The sequence below is a fragment of the Nestor notabilis genome, unplaced genomic scaffold, assembly GCF_000696875.1.
Source record: "Nestor notabilis isolate BGI_N333 unplaced genomic scaffold, ASM69687v1 scaffold33286, whole genome shotgun sequence".
Classification (NCBI taxonomy): Eukaryota; Metazoa; Chordata; class Aves; order Psittaciformes; family Psittacidae; genus Nestor; species Nestor notabilis.
In genome coordinates, this window is record NW_009932005.1 from 1 (window position 1) to 15261 (window position 15261).

General features: G+C 39.3%; 1 protein-coding gene across 1 annotated transcript; it reads right to left on the reverse strand.

Annotated features, from left to right (window-relative positions):
* Nucleotides 1–382: 382 nt before the first annotated feature.
* On the reverse strand, nt 383–10818 carry LOC104407011 (heparan sulfate 2-O-sulfotransferase 1; the record flags this gene model as incomplete). The annotated part of the gene is made up of 3 exons (XM_010016167.1): nt 383–521; nt 3932–4017; nt 10580–10818. Coding segments are annotated over 3 exons (464 nt in total), but the record flags the coding sequence as incomplete, so codon positions are not given.
* Nucleotides 10819–15261: the final 4443 nt, after the last annotated feature.

The following is a 15261-nucleotide window of genomic DNA, read 5'->3' on the forward strand; positions in this document are numbered from 1 at the left end:
TAAATTATTATTATAATTATCAAAAAATATTAGTGAAAAATGTCTTTCAATCTTCAACAAGAAGAGATGCAGAATTCTTACACAAGAGGATAAGCTTAAGTCCATGCTTACATCTCTGGGAACCTGAAAACATTTACAATTGTATTTAAATTGTTTAACAAACTGTAACATAAAGTGAATTTATAAGGTTACATAGAATGTTACACTTAACATCCTTAATGTTCCACTCTGGCCTAGTACAGACAGGAAGGGGAGAACACAACTAAAAAAGCCACCATCGCCAAGGCTGATACAAGAAATATTCAGCTTCTATCAGGACATTTTTAAAATGCTTTTTACATTAACTTTGGTAAGAAAACATATATAATTAAGTGTATTTTACCTTTTTATCCCCCTGTTTTCGCCTCCGTAGGCCTGGTCTGTAATCATCTCCAAAGCGCAGGAAGTAATAATAAGAAACTAGTCGTTCTATAGGATCTCTTATGACATTTATGTAAATTGGTTTCTTTTTGACACCAAATCTAAAGTAAAAGAGGAAAAAAACGTCTTTTAAAGGCCAAATCAGAGCTTCTCATTTAATACTTAAAAGCCTGTCTCTATTGATACAACTGAAATCTACATACAGAGAAAATGACAGTGAGAAGAAGTTTAATGATTGCTTCCTCTCATCTTCATTACCCAGTGTGTTACATGGATGTGAAAGTTGGTTCCATTTCAGTTTTCCTGGGACTGTGATTTATTTATTTTTTTAAGAGAAGCAAACGAACCTTAAATATCCTCACACAATAGATACTAAAATGTTTATACAACCATCCTGGCTCTAAAAATGCCTTAATTAGTCTAGCAGCCACCTACGTGTTTATAGTAAACCTAAGGAAGTTTGATATTGATTTCCTGCCCTCCTGAACTGTGCTATGCAACACTGCAAGTGGCTTTCTTGGCAGGTGTCCAGTTGTCAGAGACATGATTTCTAACAGAAGGCAGGCAGAGCTCAGAGCCCATCCATTACCTGGGTTGCATCCATATGGCTATGCTTATTAAACAGAAGCCTAAGATAGTATCTGTAACCATATTAACTTCTCTACCTGAAGATATAACATTTTTCCTTAGACATTTACCTTAAGCAACTTTTGATTTACTGTGGTACAAACAGGAAGCCTGATGAAATGAGGTGGTAAGCTCATAGGATACATGAGAAAAGATCTAAACCACCAAAATGGTTTTGTGCAAATGCTGCCTTCCAATGATCTACATTCAAGGCAGCTTTTACGATGCATTTCTCAGTTTTATTTTATTTTTCATTTCAGGCACCAGAGTGGCAAATAAATACAGTATCCAAACATTAAAGACGTTATATCACAACACGAATGTGTGTCAGGTGTGGTACCATTATTGTTCAAATGGTACTTTGTAAATTATAATACCAGATACTGCTCGTGTGAGGAATCTTAAACTGCAAAGCTGAAGAACAGAAACACAGAATAAGCAGCAGAGAAGTTAGAAAAAACCTCACAATTAAAAGGCCAGCAATACAGATATGGAAAATGTCAAAGGCTACAGAACAGCAAGTGATTCTTCAGATGTTACCAGCTGACTACCAATGCATTAGACTGTAGCAGTCAAAGGTGGCATTGCTGGCATCCGTCTGTATGCCACCTCTTACCCCCAAAGCCTGCAAAATAGGAGTGTGTGCATCAAAATGGTTCGAAGTCCTCTTTCAATGCAGAGAGACATGAAGTGGGGCCTGACCTCTGAAGTGCATGAGACACGCACGTGTGTCCCCTTCTACAGACTCTACTGCAAGTGCTGGAGAAGGCTGTAACAAACCATTTTGAACAAACAGCAGCCTCAACCAATAACATGTTTCTGTGGGTTAAACGAAGGTGTCAAAGCCCCTGGAAATGTTTGTGTTGGAGTGTACATTCAAATAGATTTGCACACAACCTTGCAAAACTAGCATCAGTTAGGACAACATAAGGTACTTACTACTATAGCTTTATTAATAATTATAATGATTTTGTAATTGCATTGTCAAAGAACTTCCCCCCCCCACCCCAACAGTTTACCAGAGAAAAAAAGGAATGGGGGGGGAATCATAAATCAAGAAAAAGAGGAAAACAAATTTAAACTTGTATTACTGTAATTTCTACATGGATGGGTTATGATAACCTGTTCTCAATACCATAAGTCATTGATTGAATGCAGTACTTTAAGCTTCAGCATATTTTAAGAGGTTTTCCTGATACCTGACTGTGGACCCAAGCCTGATATCTGCATATAAGCAAGCATCGACTTGTCGGAAATACTTTATACTTCTCAACTACAAGAATGTGCACTACAAGAACATACCTCACAGCCTTAAAAGTGTGGGCCTTGCCAAGCACAGCCAAAGTATTCAAGATATTATGCAAGATATATTGAGAAAGCAAGCTGTTGTGGGGGAAAAATAAATCATTTAGGGGAGAGGATAACAAACAACAAGCACAAGGATAACACGGTCCTAGAGGGAAGATGCAGATGAAAGAAATTTGTGAAATTGATGCTTTCTAGAGTAAAATAATTTTCATTTTATTTGAGTACCTGAAAATGCTTTCAGCTTTATGAAGTGAGCAGTGTATAGAATCATAGAATAGTTATGGTTGGAAAGGACCTTAAGATCATCTAGTTCCAACCCCCTGCCATGGGCAGGGACAGCTCACACTAAACCATGTCCCCCAAGGCTCCATCCAACCTGGCCTTGAACACTGCCAGGGATGGAGCATTCACAGCTTCCTTGGGCAACCCATTCCTGTGCCTCAGCACCCACTTCTTCCTTAGATCTAACCTGAACTTCCCCTGTTTCAGTTTGAACCCATCACCCCTTGTCCTATCACTCCAGTTCCTGATGAAGAGTTCCTCTGCAGCATCCTTGTAGCCCCCTTCAGACACTGGAAGCTGCTCTGAGGCCTCCAGCAGCTTCTCTTCTCCAGGCTGAACAGCCCCAATGTTCTCAGCCTGTCTTCATACATAAATGTTTTAATATACGGAAACATAACGTGACTGAGGCTTGACCACCAGCAGGAGGTTAAAGTACTGGTTACTATTGGTTGTGGAGTCAAATATGCTGAGATCTGAAAATTCCACTTTCAATTTTAAATGATTTTCCACATGCTGCAAGTGCAAAATGAAGCATTGCCTAGTAAGCATCTTAAGCAAAACTGACTTGCCAGTTCAAGGAGAGGCTTCACACGACTGAGCTACTGAGGATCACTGCTTTAGATCCATTAGAGAAACAAGACAAGAAAAGAAACCCATGGAACTGCAAATACAGAAATGATCCTGCACCTTTGAAGTCACTGGGAGGATTTTTACCTCATTTTCTTATAAATTAATTTTAGAAGCAGCAGGATTTAACTTCAGAAGAATTATTTCAATGCTTTTTCTGGCAAGTCAAAATACTATAGGCCAGGAAACTGCTTTAAAATATAACTTTTAATATTTTGATACAGTATATATCTCTGATAAAGAAGTACATAACTCTGATAAAGAACTACATAACTTAAGAGGCAGGTGGTATTACTTGTTATATGAAACACACTGAGAACAAGTATCTTAAACTTCCCAGAATGGGAAGCAATCCTAAGGAAGAATTGACAGTGTTCTAGAGAAAAGCCAGGATTTGCAGTAAAACAAGCTTGTAATTCACACAAGGAATACTAAACGTAGCATATAAATAGTTTTGAAATGAGACTCGGCTACATTTTATCATACAAAAAGACAAGAGAAAATTGTGAAAATCAAACCTAAATATTGCCCATCACAGGAATTTCAGCGTGTGAATGTTTCAAACCTCAGTTGTCACTGTCATCACTAGAGGGCACTAATACCCCAGCTGCATCCGAGCAACCTAAACTACGGTGCTACTCAACAGACAAATCCAAGGGTAACATACTTGGCAAAATCCAAATAAGATATATGGCCATGGTAAAATCCTGGTTTCATTTCCTTCCAGGAAGTCACATTCTTCACAAACCGGACCTGGAAAAGTAGACAGCAGAAAATGTTTCTGTACAGCTGGAGCACACTGAGCTTCCCCGCACACGGTGCCCTCTGGTTTGTAAGCAAAATCTTATAATGCATTAGAAAAAAAAAATAAGTCTATTCTGAATATTACCAAAGAATTTGTGCCACCTAAAATAGACTTTCCTTCAAGCATACAGATAACTCTGTTTATATCACCACAATTCAATGAGCAGAAAGTAAACCAAAGCAGAATACAGCAATCAGAAAGGCAATTCAAGAAAAACTTCCACAAAAGCAAGACAAACATTTCATTTTTGTCAGTCCATTTTATTTGTAACTGGAAAGGAATGCAGAATTCCTTCAGCAAGAAGTAGAAATGCAAGTACACCTTTGATGGAATTGTCTGATCTGTATTCAGTCCCTTCAGTAAAAGTACCAGATTTACAAGCATGTTCTTAGACCGATTTTACTGGAACAAGAAACAAATCTGATGGTTCATTTGCTCCCCCATCTCAAAATGCAATGCATGAGTAATCCAAAAATTGTATAAAGGTATACAATGTAAATTACATCTATAATTTACCATTTTGAATTGTTACCTTAAGCTTAAGATTTCAGTGAAGCTTCCATGTTAAAAGCACAAAGCAGCCCTTTAGCAAGGGCTGACAAAGCAGTTATGGGCAAACTTCACAAAAATAGGAATAGCTTTCCACTTCAAAGAACAAAATAAGGTACACACCCCAAACCAGAAAGGGTGATCACATTAAGTGGGACATGCAAATCCTGCAATAGCTTGGCTTTATTAGATGAACGAAGTATTTTAACATCAAAGCATTTAACTCGGAAAGTTATTTCAAAACTAATCAATTGGATAATAAAGAAAAGATGATAAACTTGTGCTGCCTGAGCTGTCTGACAATGATATGCCACTTGTGAAGCTGCAAATGAGATGACAGCATTCCCTGAACGTCTACAGTATCTCTTCTGTTACACAGGGACAGAGATAACCACAAAGATGCTGAGGTGAGACAAGAGAGTCAAAAAGGGAACGTTTGAGAGCTCAAGACAATGCACTAACATTCTGTATGGTCTGATGGACTGAGAGTGTCCTGGAACATGATACTTATTATTTATTATAACCAACCAACTGAGGATTTTAAAAGGCAAGGCTGGCCTGCTTCTGTGCCTTTAAATGTGCACAACTCTCAGCCTAGGACTTAAGAGGTTGGTAAAACTTACTTACTTCATCAAACACTGGCTCTTGGACTCTCAGGTAAAAGAAATGTGTATTACTTTTTAATAACAGGCAGCATTCATTTTTTCAATGTACAAGTTTCACAGTCTGTGGCATTTCACAATTTAAATCATAGACTGCACATGAAAATGGTGGCAACTCTAGCTGAAAAGCACTGCACAATATTATACAATTGTTTCACAAACTGCACTGGCTTTTCTGTCTCGTTTTGTCCACAGCACAAACTGATATATATCTATGAGACTCTGAATTCAGTTGATCTACCTTTACTGCTACTGAAACGAACCACACTTTCATTGACTGTATCTTTTAAAGATTAATGACAGGATATTTCCAGTGGACACCCTCAGCTATGAACACTTCTATACCTGGGAAAGAAGTTTCCTAAATGTAAAGTATTTATTATCCTCCCTTCCATCACTTCGAAGCCCCAAAGTGTCACAGTTTCTAATAGACTAGGACTAGACACAGGGAAATGTTAAGTGCAAAGTCCCAAGGGTCAGTTCTGTCTTAGATCCCTGTGCCACCATCTGGCATCAAACCTTAGAGCTTCCAGTAATAGTTTAAAAACTCCTTTATTGTCTTTGTCATATAATGTTGTTGTCTGCTAAGTGAAAGCATTTTTATGAACACAGGATGGATGTTACCGCCTTTTATTAACTTCCTACACCAGACAAGCTAAGAGGCAGCTAGGAAGGTGTTGTAGGACAGCTGTGACATTTTTGCCTGCCTTAAGATGGACCAACGCCACACTGTGTCCCTGAGAATACCAGTTTTTAACACCTATAACCAGCCTGCAGGCAAGAGATTGCCCCCAACCTCGTTTGCAGCATTTCAAAAATCAGAAGTGTTCCAGGTCACAGATAGCCTAGTAAGTCTGGATTCACACATTTTAGGGCAGAGATGAATATTGCTTGCTGCTTCATACTGTTAAATATGATCAATTTTACCTTTCTTTTCAGGGCTTAACAGATAGTGGAGCTTTCAAGAGACTGAGCAAGCTTCTCCATCTGAACCCAACTGAATAAAATGCGAGGTTATTTTAGAAGTTCAGATAGACGTGAATGGAATTCCTGGGAAGTTGTTTCATGGTGCTTTTATATAATCAGCTCCGAAGTTGCTTCACAGCCTTTAGTAAGTGAGAAATCAGCTGAGCTTCACTGAATTAAAAAGCCAGATCAAACGTACTCTGGGGCCATAAGATGTCCTGAAAGGTAAGTTAAATACATTCAGTTTCTAGGACGATAAGAATTTAAAACGAGTCCCAGTGAGCGAAAAGGGAAAATACAGAATCAACCAGCACACTTGGTCTGAGCAAAAAATCCCTGGGAAATCTGTATGTGCAGACCAAAGTGATGTGGGAAGCTGTCATCTCTGTCCTCTGCTTCCATCAGTCTCTCTTTGCTACGGTCTGAATAAAACATACACACCCTCTGCCACCAAAAGGCAGTATGGTCAGTACCCTGTGGCCTGGTATCACATGGACTTTTGGATACCAAAAAAGGCCCCAGCTTTTCATGTCATTATATTCTAGTTTTGATTGTTGATTGTTGATTGCTGATTGCTGAATAAGTGACTGAAAATTACAAGTAACTGGGGGGTGAATATCACCAGCACAGCCTGGTGAGGGCACGGGAGGATTTTCCACTCAAGTATGACTTAAGACCAACAGACACCGTGTCCCCATTGAAGGAAATCTCACATTCAAATTTCAAGACCAAGCATGATGGGATGACTGAATGAGAATCCCTCTGCAGGAAGGCACTCTAGCTTAGTTATCCAAATTGTCATATAGGCTAGCTCTAAATCAGAAGTTTAGGAACATTGGAAACAGGCTAGGAGCACACCTTTGTCTGCGTGCCATAAGAAACCACATGCAAGCTTAAGGCAAAGGCATCCGAGAAACAATATTGCGAGATCGTGAAAAGATAGAGTTCACCAGTTCAGCTGTGGTGCAGCCAGGCATGAACATGTTACAGCCTTGCATGAACAGTTCTTTCTCAGTTGGAAGTACTGAAACACGGAAGGGTCACAAGGAGGTTCAGGGGGTGCAATAAAGGCTGAATTTATTAGGCTTCAAAATCCCTATTTTCACAATCTGTATGAAAGTCCAGGGGTACATAGATGGTGGAAACCCCTTGCAACCCTGGCGGTGCTGGACTAGATGACCTTTAAAGGTCCCTTCCAACCCAAACCACCGTGTGATTCTGTAACTGGCACAAGTACAGCAGTGGACACTAGTGTTCACTGGGCCATCTGACTCCAAGAGAAAAACTCTTGAATGTTCAGGAGCACACGAGAGCACTTCCACTTCTAACAGTTGCTGCAACCTTCTCCTTGTTCCGCTTCTGACAGCCATTGTCGGAGTAGAACTAAAGTCCCTATGAGTGTGCTACCCTCTGAGAGGCCACTGCTTTAGAACACATTTGGAAGCAAGATTATACATTTTGCAGATTGCTCCTTTTAGAAAAATGGAGAGAGAAACTGCAGGAGAAAAAAGAACGAGGAACAGAAAACTGTGAGCTGAGGGAGCTAAATGCTGGATAATTGTACCAGGGCTTTTCTATGTTCACAACAGCAGTACAAAGAATGTGTTCTTACACTCCCTTTTCTAATACTATATAAAGAATACATGCTGCAAGACAGAACAGTAATTTCACTTTAAACGTTTTAGACGACAATTTCAGCATGTAACAAAAAGGTTAAAGTTTGTGTGACTGGTATGCCATCCAGCGAGCCACAACGCAGGCATACTTATAGCCACAAAAAGTACCAGTATGGAAACATGCAGGCAACAAAATCCAAGAAAACACTACTCTGATTTAATGAAAGCCAAGTGTTTTTGTTACAGACCACACAGGTCAGAAATGCAACATGGCACTCAGTCTGCTGCAAAGAAAAGGCCCAACCTGTGGAAAGAGGGGCAGTTCCCAGGATCCTGCTGTCAGAGAAGCTGCAAAAGAAAAGAGGGCTTGCAGGGACAAGTTCCATCTGAAATTAAAATGGATGTGTTAGGGACTCTTACTGGATTATCTCAAATCAGATACAGGTTGTATCTGGAGTGGATTTTAAACAGGGGTTTTTGCAGATTGCATTCAACAAGTAAGGGTTTCACATATGGAAAGAGAACTTAAAATCTATCTAAATACAGATCTAGAGCAGTTTGGGAAATAGAACAGCAGAAGTGCATAATAGAGGGCTCACTATTTTACAAATCTCTGACAGGCCCAAGACAATCTTCACCTTGTTTAGGGAGATCTGCTTTAACAAACAGTATCACTGATCAAACAATTTTGTCTCTCTCTGTCTGTGTATTTTACTACGGGTGCATGTACACCTAACACACTCAAGTGAGCTATATTGATGAAAGTGGCATGTATTTCACGCAAAACCAAGACCACAAAGAATAAACCTCACCAGCTACTTGCCATCTCCAGAATTCTGCTTTATCACATATAGTGGCAAGCTGCTATCTTGATATACTACAGCTAAACAGATATTTCTTCTCCTTTGAACAACTATGCAATATGCAAAGTTTTTCAGTGTCAGCATCTCCAAGTTAATGGCTATCAAAGAAGAGGAGTAACAATTGTATAATTAAACAACATAATTTACCACCTTGGACAATGGCATGTTATCAAAAGAAGGACTGCCAGTATTGTATACACACCCAGCACTGATGGATTGTCATTTTTTAATAGATAATAAGATAATTATAATATTCCCTCTAATATTAGAGGGAAAATGAGGAGGAGAGTTTCTGTTAGAAAAAAACCAGCCAGTAAAGATCAAATTTGATTTGAATTAAATTCAAACCAAAGTAGAAATTTAAGGCAAGGTTGCCTATGTTTAATTCGTACCACTAGTGACCAGCTTTCCTGTCCTTCACGACAGACCCCTACCTTTCAAAGAGACACCTTGACAGAAGCAGAACTGTGCTTGGAAGTGCAGCACTAAGTGTGACTGACTCGAGTATGATTTTTTATTAATAGATATAGGCTTGATAAACCTTCTGAAAAATCCCTCTGCTGTTAGTGCACAAGTCTTTCTTGTTCTATGCAGTAGGCAAGACTATGGGGCTGGCTACCAGATTTGCTCTTGGTGATCTCAACAACCATGTATGACCATATCACCTTCACAGTTAGGAAAAGATTTCACACTATCAAAAACCGAACCATAACCCCACTATCACAAAAGAGATTCCCAGTCCTGCGTCAAGTACATTCAATGTCCCCTGCACATAGGTCCCTACCCCAAGCTTTCTCCCACAGAGAGAACTGAAAGTGGAAGGAAGGCCTGTTACCATCTGCTCCCCCTTGCCCCACTCCAGCAGCTGTGCTGAGCTGCTTCTGCCTGTAGGCATGCACTTAAAGGAGCTGGAAGCCTGTGCTGACATGCTGCAATGCAGAACAGCTCCTGCCTCTGCTGCATATCAGCTTAAGATCATCGGCATACAACCGGTAGCACATTACCGAGAGTTTGGAAACCTCTGTTTTACAGACAGGGCTGATGACATGGTGATGTGTCAGACCTCTGGCCTGGGTTCCCTGCACGTGCACTCGCCACGAGCAAAACAAGATTACTTAAAAAAATAAAACAAAAAACCCCTACTCCCTCAGCATACCCCACCCTAAGTAAAACAGCACTGATCCCTCATCATCATTTTTAATACTCATCATCTGATGCAGTGGTAGCCATGATCATTTCTAGCCTGGGACTACACTGATTTTAGCGAGAGCTTTAAGTGAATACAAAGTGACCCATCCTTTAGAGTGTAAGTTATTTACAATTGCTTCCTTCTGCGTGTTTTTATCACCTGTGAGACCTGACCAGACCTAGTACCAAAGATGGAAGTACAGCTCTGACAGCAGGGCACAGTACCTGCACTACTCAGAGAGGAAACCACACAGGACTGCGTTCACTGCAGATAGAGATGACAGGCAGATACTGTTATACCACTAAAAGGCAGACATTTGAAAATACAATGAACTTTTACAGCTGTAACAACAAAGGTAATTTCTGCTCTAGCTGTGTCCCTTTTGGCTTTGTTTTCAGCTGATAAACAGACACTTACCGCCTCCAGTAGCCCAGCAAAAACCTAAGTATTATTTAATTCAGGTTAATTTTTATTAAATATTACTTAATAAATAATAGTAATTCTTTACAAAGAAAACATCAACACATTAGAATTCATCTATATTGGAAAATGTGGCATAAAAGCCAATTCCATCAGACCAGATAAGTTTGTTTGCAATAGGAAAAAATTTTCTATACTTCCCCCTTGTTTAACAAAGGCATCCCCCCCCAGACACAGCAGCTTACCTGATCTTGCAGAGACATAACGGGATTATTTTTGGTTGTATTGATATGTAGAACATGATATTTGTTCTTTGCACAAAGATCATAGGCAATATTTGTGAAGGAAGTGCTGGCAGTCTTAGGTACTCTGTTGTAAATAATCACCACATCATCTTCTTCATCCAGTGCCACATCTTGCCGGGGGCCATCTACTGTATGACGTTGTTCTATTTCTCTGACTTCATGTCTTGCAATAGCTCTTTCTGTTAAAGGATGACAAACACAAAACTTCAATGTGAGTATCACCAGTTTTGAAGTTCAAAGCATAGAATGCAAATAATCTGGTGAAAAGCAGTAACTCCTCAGCAATAAAGGAAACGCTGTCATATATATCACTGAACTGTATGAATGATAAAAGATGAGCTAGTCTGATGCAGAACATGCAGGCTAAAACAATATGCTTAGGGAACACATACCATACTCTATGACTCACACTAATGTTACTGAAAGCCATTATCTCTAACGAAAAATGTCTATAATGCACTATCAAAATGGTGACATACCCAAAATGTCCAAAAGCATTTCTATAAAACACCTATTTAAAAATTATAATAGAAGGAATAACTCAAGCAATTTGGAGAAGATGAATTTGCTGAAAACAGGAGAAATAACAACACTACAGATTTAGTCGGTTAACTGTACAATAGCACCAGAATTCAGCTGAAACCATTGTTTTGTTATTTCAATTGATACAAGCCCCAAGTGTAAAGCATTACAATAAACAGGTTTGCAAAAATTCAATTAGATTTATTAATTTCAAGTTTGACAAGAACAGAAACAAGAGGAGCTTACAAAACAGTTAACAACAAGTGATCTCTGAGTACATCAAATAAATCAAAAGAAAGAATCATGGAAAAGCAAGCTATGAGCAAGTCATTTTGGCAAGGTGAATACATTGCAAATAAACCATTTTCCCTTTTATACAAAGGGCAATACCCTAAGTAATTGAGCTCTGCTTCAAGTGCTAAAAGCCTATTTGGAAAATAAAACCCACAGTATTACAGTATTTGGGGTTTTTTTTTCTGCTGCCAAATATCAAGTTCTTTGTGCTGATTCAGACACAGCTTTATTCTGTTCTGGATAAGTATATACTTTAATACAATCTGTAATACAGATGTCAAAGCATCTTTTCTGATTCATTTATTGTGATATTGCCTTCAGTAATGTATTCAAAGAAATCTGTGTTGGCTAACAGTGCAAGCTGAAGTCAGTACCACAAGAGTAACCTGTAATTCTCAGTATCATGTTCTTACACAGGGTATAGCTCTTTCTGGATGACAAGCTTTTAACAGCAGCAATTCTTGGCCTTTACTTCCCTTGCTTCCTGTAACCCAGCTCCTTCTATTCTCTTTCACCACATCTCTTTAATTATAACACAAAATCACTCTTAAAGCAGAATCATTAAGCTGTGAACACCACTAGCCTGTAATTCCACATAAATTGTCTTCAGCCACAAACTTCCATCTGTCTAAAATGCCTCAAAGCTTAAACTCACTCACTCTCTCATATGCTCGTATCTCACACCCCATAACTAAGTTACATCAGTATGAAAATGTTTGTAGAAAATGCTTATTGAGTGTATCTCAATTTTCCACATGACATCTGTTGCTCCCCACTACATCAGTCACAGTTTTTGCTCCTTCCTTTCTCGTTTGCTACCTCTCCCATCACTGCTGGCAACCATCCTATTTTGGAAAGAGATGAGGCAACAGACTCAGGTTTCATCTATGTGAAGACAGTTACAACAAAAAGGGACTGGCAACTCTCCCCTTCCTGCCAGTAAGAGATTAGAGGAAGCATTTGGTAGGGGACATAGTTAACCACATGGCTGCCCAAGGCCACATGGATATGGAATACCACCTAGAGAGGCTAAAATGAAACAAATTCCATTTGTATTTTCTACACCAGAGTAGTAGATCTCAGCTAGATTTGAACAACTGCACAGAACTCCAGGGCTGATGAGGCTGGCTGGTGTGGAGAGAAGCTTCCCCTTTTCTGTGTAAGAAGTAAACATTTGTGACAAACGGGCATGATTTGCAAGAGGAGTGATGAGAAGTGTTCCTCTAATGAGGTATTTGAAACCATGATGATTCAAGAATTAGTGTGATAAGTGCACTTTAAAGGCTATGCATAAGATATAAAAGATGTATAATTAGATGCAATTAGCAGAAAGGCTACGGCATACAATCACCTGCAACTTTGTAAGTGGGGAAAGCAAAACCCATGCAAGGAGGAGAACCTTCCCAAGTGTGAAGTACATGGACAGTTCTATTATCAAAGAACAGGGAGGCTTTAAATTCAAAATTAAAATGAAAACTAATCTTTATGATAAAGAACTGAAATCACCTTTTTGAAATAACTGTGACAGTCAGAAACCAAAAGCTGAGATGATGTGCAGGATATAAGTGCTGAAGTGCAAGGGAAGCTAAACCTAGTGAGAAGCAAAGTCAAAGTATCCAACCTGGCTTATAACATTGCTTATATGGTTTTAGAAGTATGGTAGAAAATGCGATGTATGCTTTAAAGACTCTACATGCAGAAGATACAGAGGAAGAAGATGCTAGCTATTAATCAAATACATTTTGTTTACCAATAATCTCCTCATTAACTTTGATTATGAGAACTTGTGTACATAAGGTTGGAGTAGTTTCACTAAAATAAATAAATAATCACTTGAGGTCCTGCCTTTCCTATCAGAGATCCTGTGGATAAAATTAAGTCCTACAGTCTTATTGCTTTCATTGCATTCTATTTAAACTTGAGTTTGTAAGGAAAACATCTAGACAAAATTAGCAGGAGCCAAATGTCTAAACTGGGTTAAGACTGTCCACAGCAAGTTTGATACTAATTAACTCCATCGATTTAAAAAGATAAGCAACATTTAAGCAAGTAGTACTTTGACTACCAGACATATTTTCATAGTAATATAATATAGGATAATTTTAAGGCATAAAACATTCTGTCTCCCACTTTGTTATTAGTGCCTGTTTAGGTTCACTGTATCAAATACTATAATTACTACACAGTTGGGGAAACTGCTGTTCTGTCATCTGCAGTTGTCCTGCAGGCCAACTTTCATCGACTGCGAGGACAGTTTACACAAAGGCAGTACCAGCTATGATCAGCGTAATAAAGGTTGCTACACTGGTTGTTTACCAGCTGATGAATTACCTGCAGAAAGCCTCTGGTTGGCAGAAGTAGTCATTTATAAACAGCAGAAGCAGCTTGTTTTCTCACCTATTTGTCTACATGTTCTTTGAACTCCTCCTTTATCACATTTCTGTAACTGTCAGCATCTTCAGGACTTAATACCAAGAAAATACCATCGCTAGCAACAAGTTGATCTGCCAGTCAGATGCTACCACAAAAAAACCCATCTAATGTGCAACTTCTGTTTTCTCCTTTAGCAGAAGCACTAATAACAACACACAATCTGTATGACAACACTGAGTATGGAAAACTGCAAAATTATTTATCAAGATTGCTGCCTTTTCAAGTCAGAACAGTTTGTCAACAAGTTTTAAAGTTATTAATTGGAGAGAAATGGACAGACCAAGTTTGACTGACTCTTCGTCAGAGACTGTAGCGATAGGACAAGGGGTGATGGGTTTAAACTTAAACAGCAGAGATTTAGGTTAGATCCAAGGCAGAAGCTCTTCCCTGTGAGGGCGCTGAGGCGCTGGCACAGGGTGCCCAGAGAAGCTGTGGCTGCCCCATCCCTGGCAGTGTTCAAGGCCAGGTTGGACACAGGGGCTTGGAGCAACCTGCTCTAGTGGAAGGTGTCCCTGCCCGTGGCAGGGGTTGGAACTGCATGATCTTAAGGTCTTTCCCAACCCAAACCATTCTACGATTCTAGGATTACTTGGCCCTATTTTGTTAGGACCTCGGCTAATAAAATCACCTGTGAAAATGCACCAGACCCATACATACCTATAAAAATACTTGAAAACCCAACTAAACAGTATTTACATAATTATAAAACAAATCACTGTGATCATAAGCAGTCTACATTCCTTGCACATTCAAAGAGATGAATGTCTTAGGTAAAACAACTTTAGTAGCATTTACTTCAAATCCAAGTGCTTACTGCATACAACATATTATCTTCCCAAACAAAAGAGAGGCAACTTAGAGGTTAAAACCCCCAAACCATTCAAATTCCTTACATTTTCCACAAGAGTGCAAGAACCTCCTGGGATTTTTTAATACAAAAATCTATCAAAACGAGAAACTCTTTCTTTCCCCTATAGCTTAACACTTACCACCACTTTTGATGAACGATACATTTTGAGCCCTACTGGCTGTCAAAGTCAAGTTAACTGAGTATGTGGAAAAATAATTCAGAGCATACTGCTCTACTTCCCCAAACTATTGTCTTTGTCCTCTATGTCTATTTTCCTTCTGTATGCGTCTGTGAATATTATTTAGGCCTTCTCCTCAACGTGTCTTATGTGCCTGCCATGCTTCCTTCTGAAACCTCCCCCTCAGATGAGGAAAGGCTCAGTCTTAGAGTAAATTTTAGCTCAGCAGCCTTCAAGTGTTGCCCAACAGAAGAAAAAGATGCGGATTCAAGCTTCACTCACGCTGACCTGATGCAAAGAAACTGGACAGCTACTATTGATAGCACCATCCCTGAGTGAACAGTT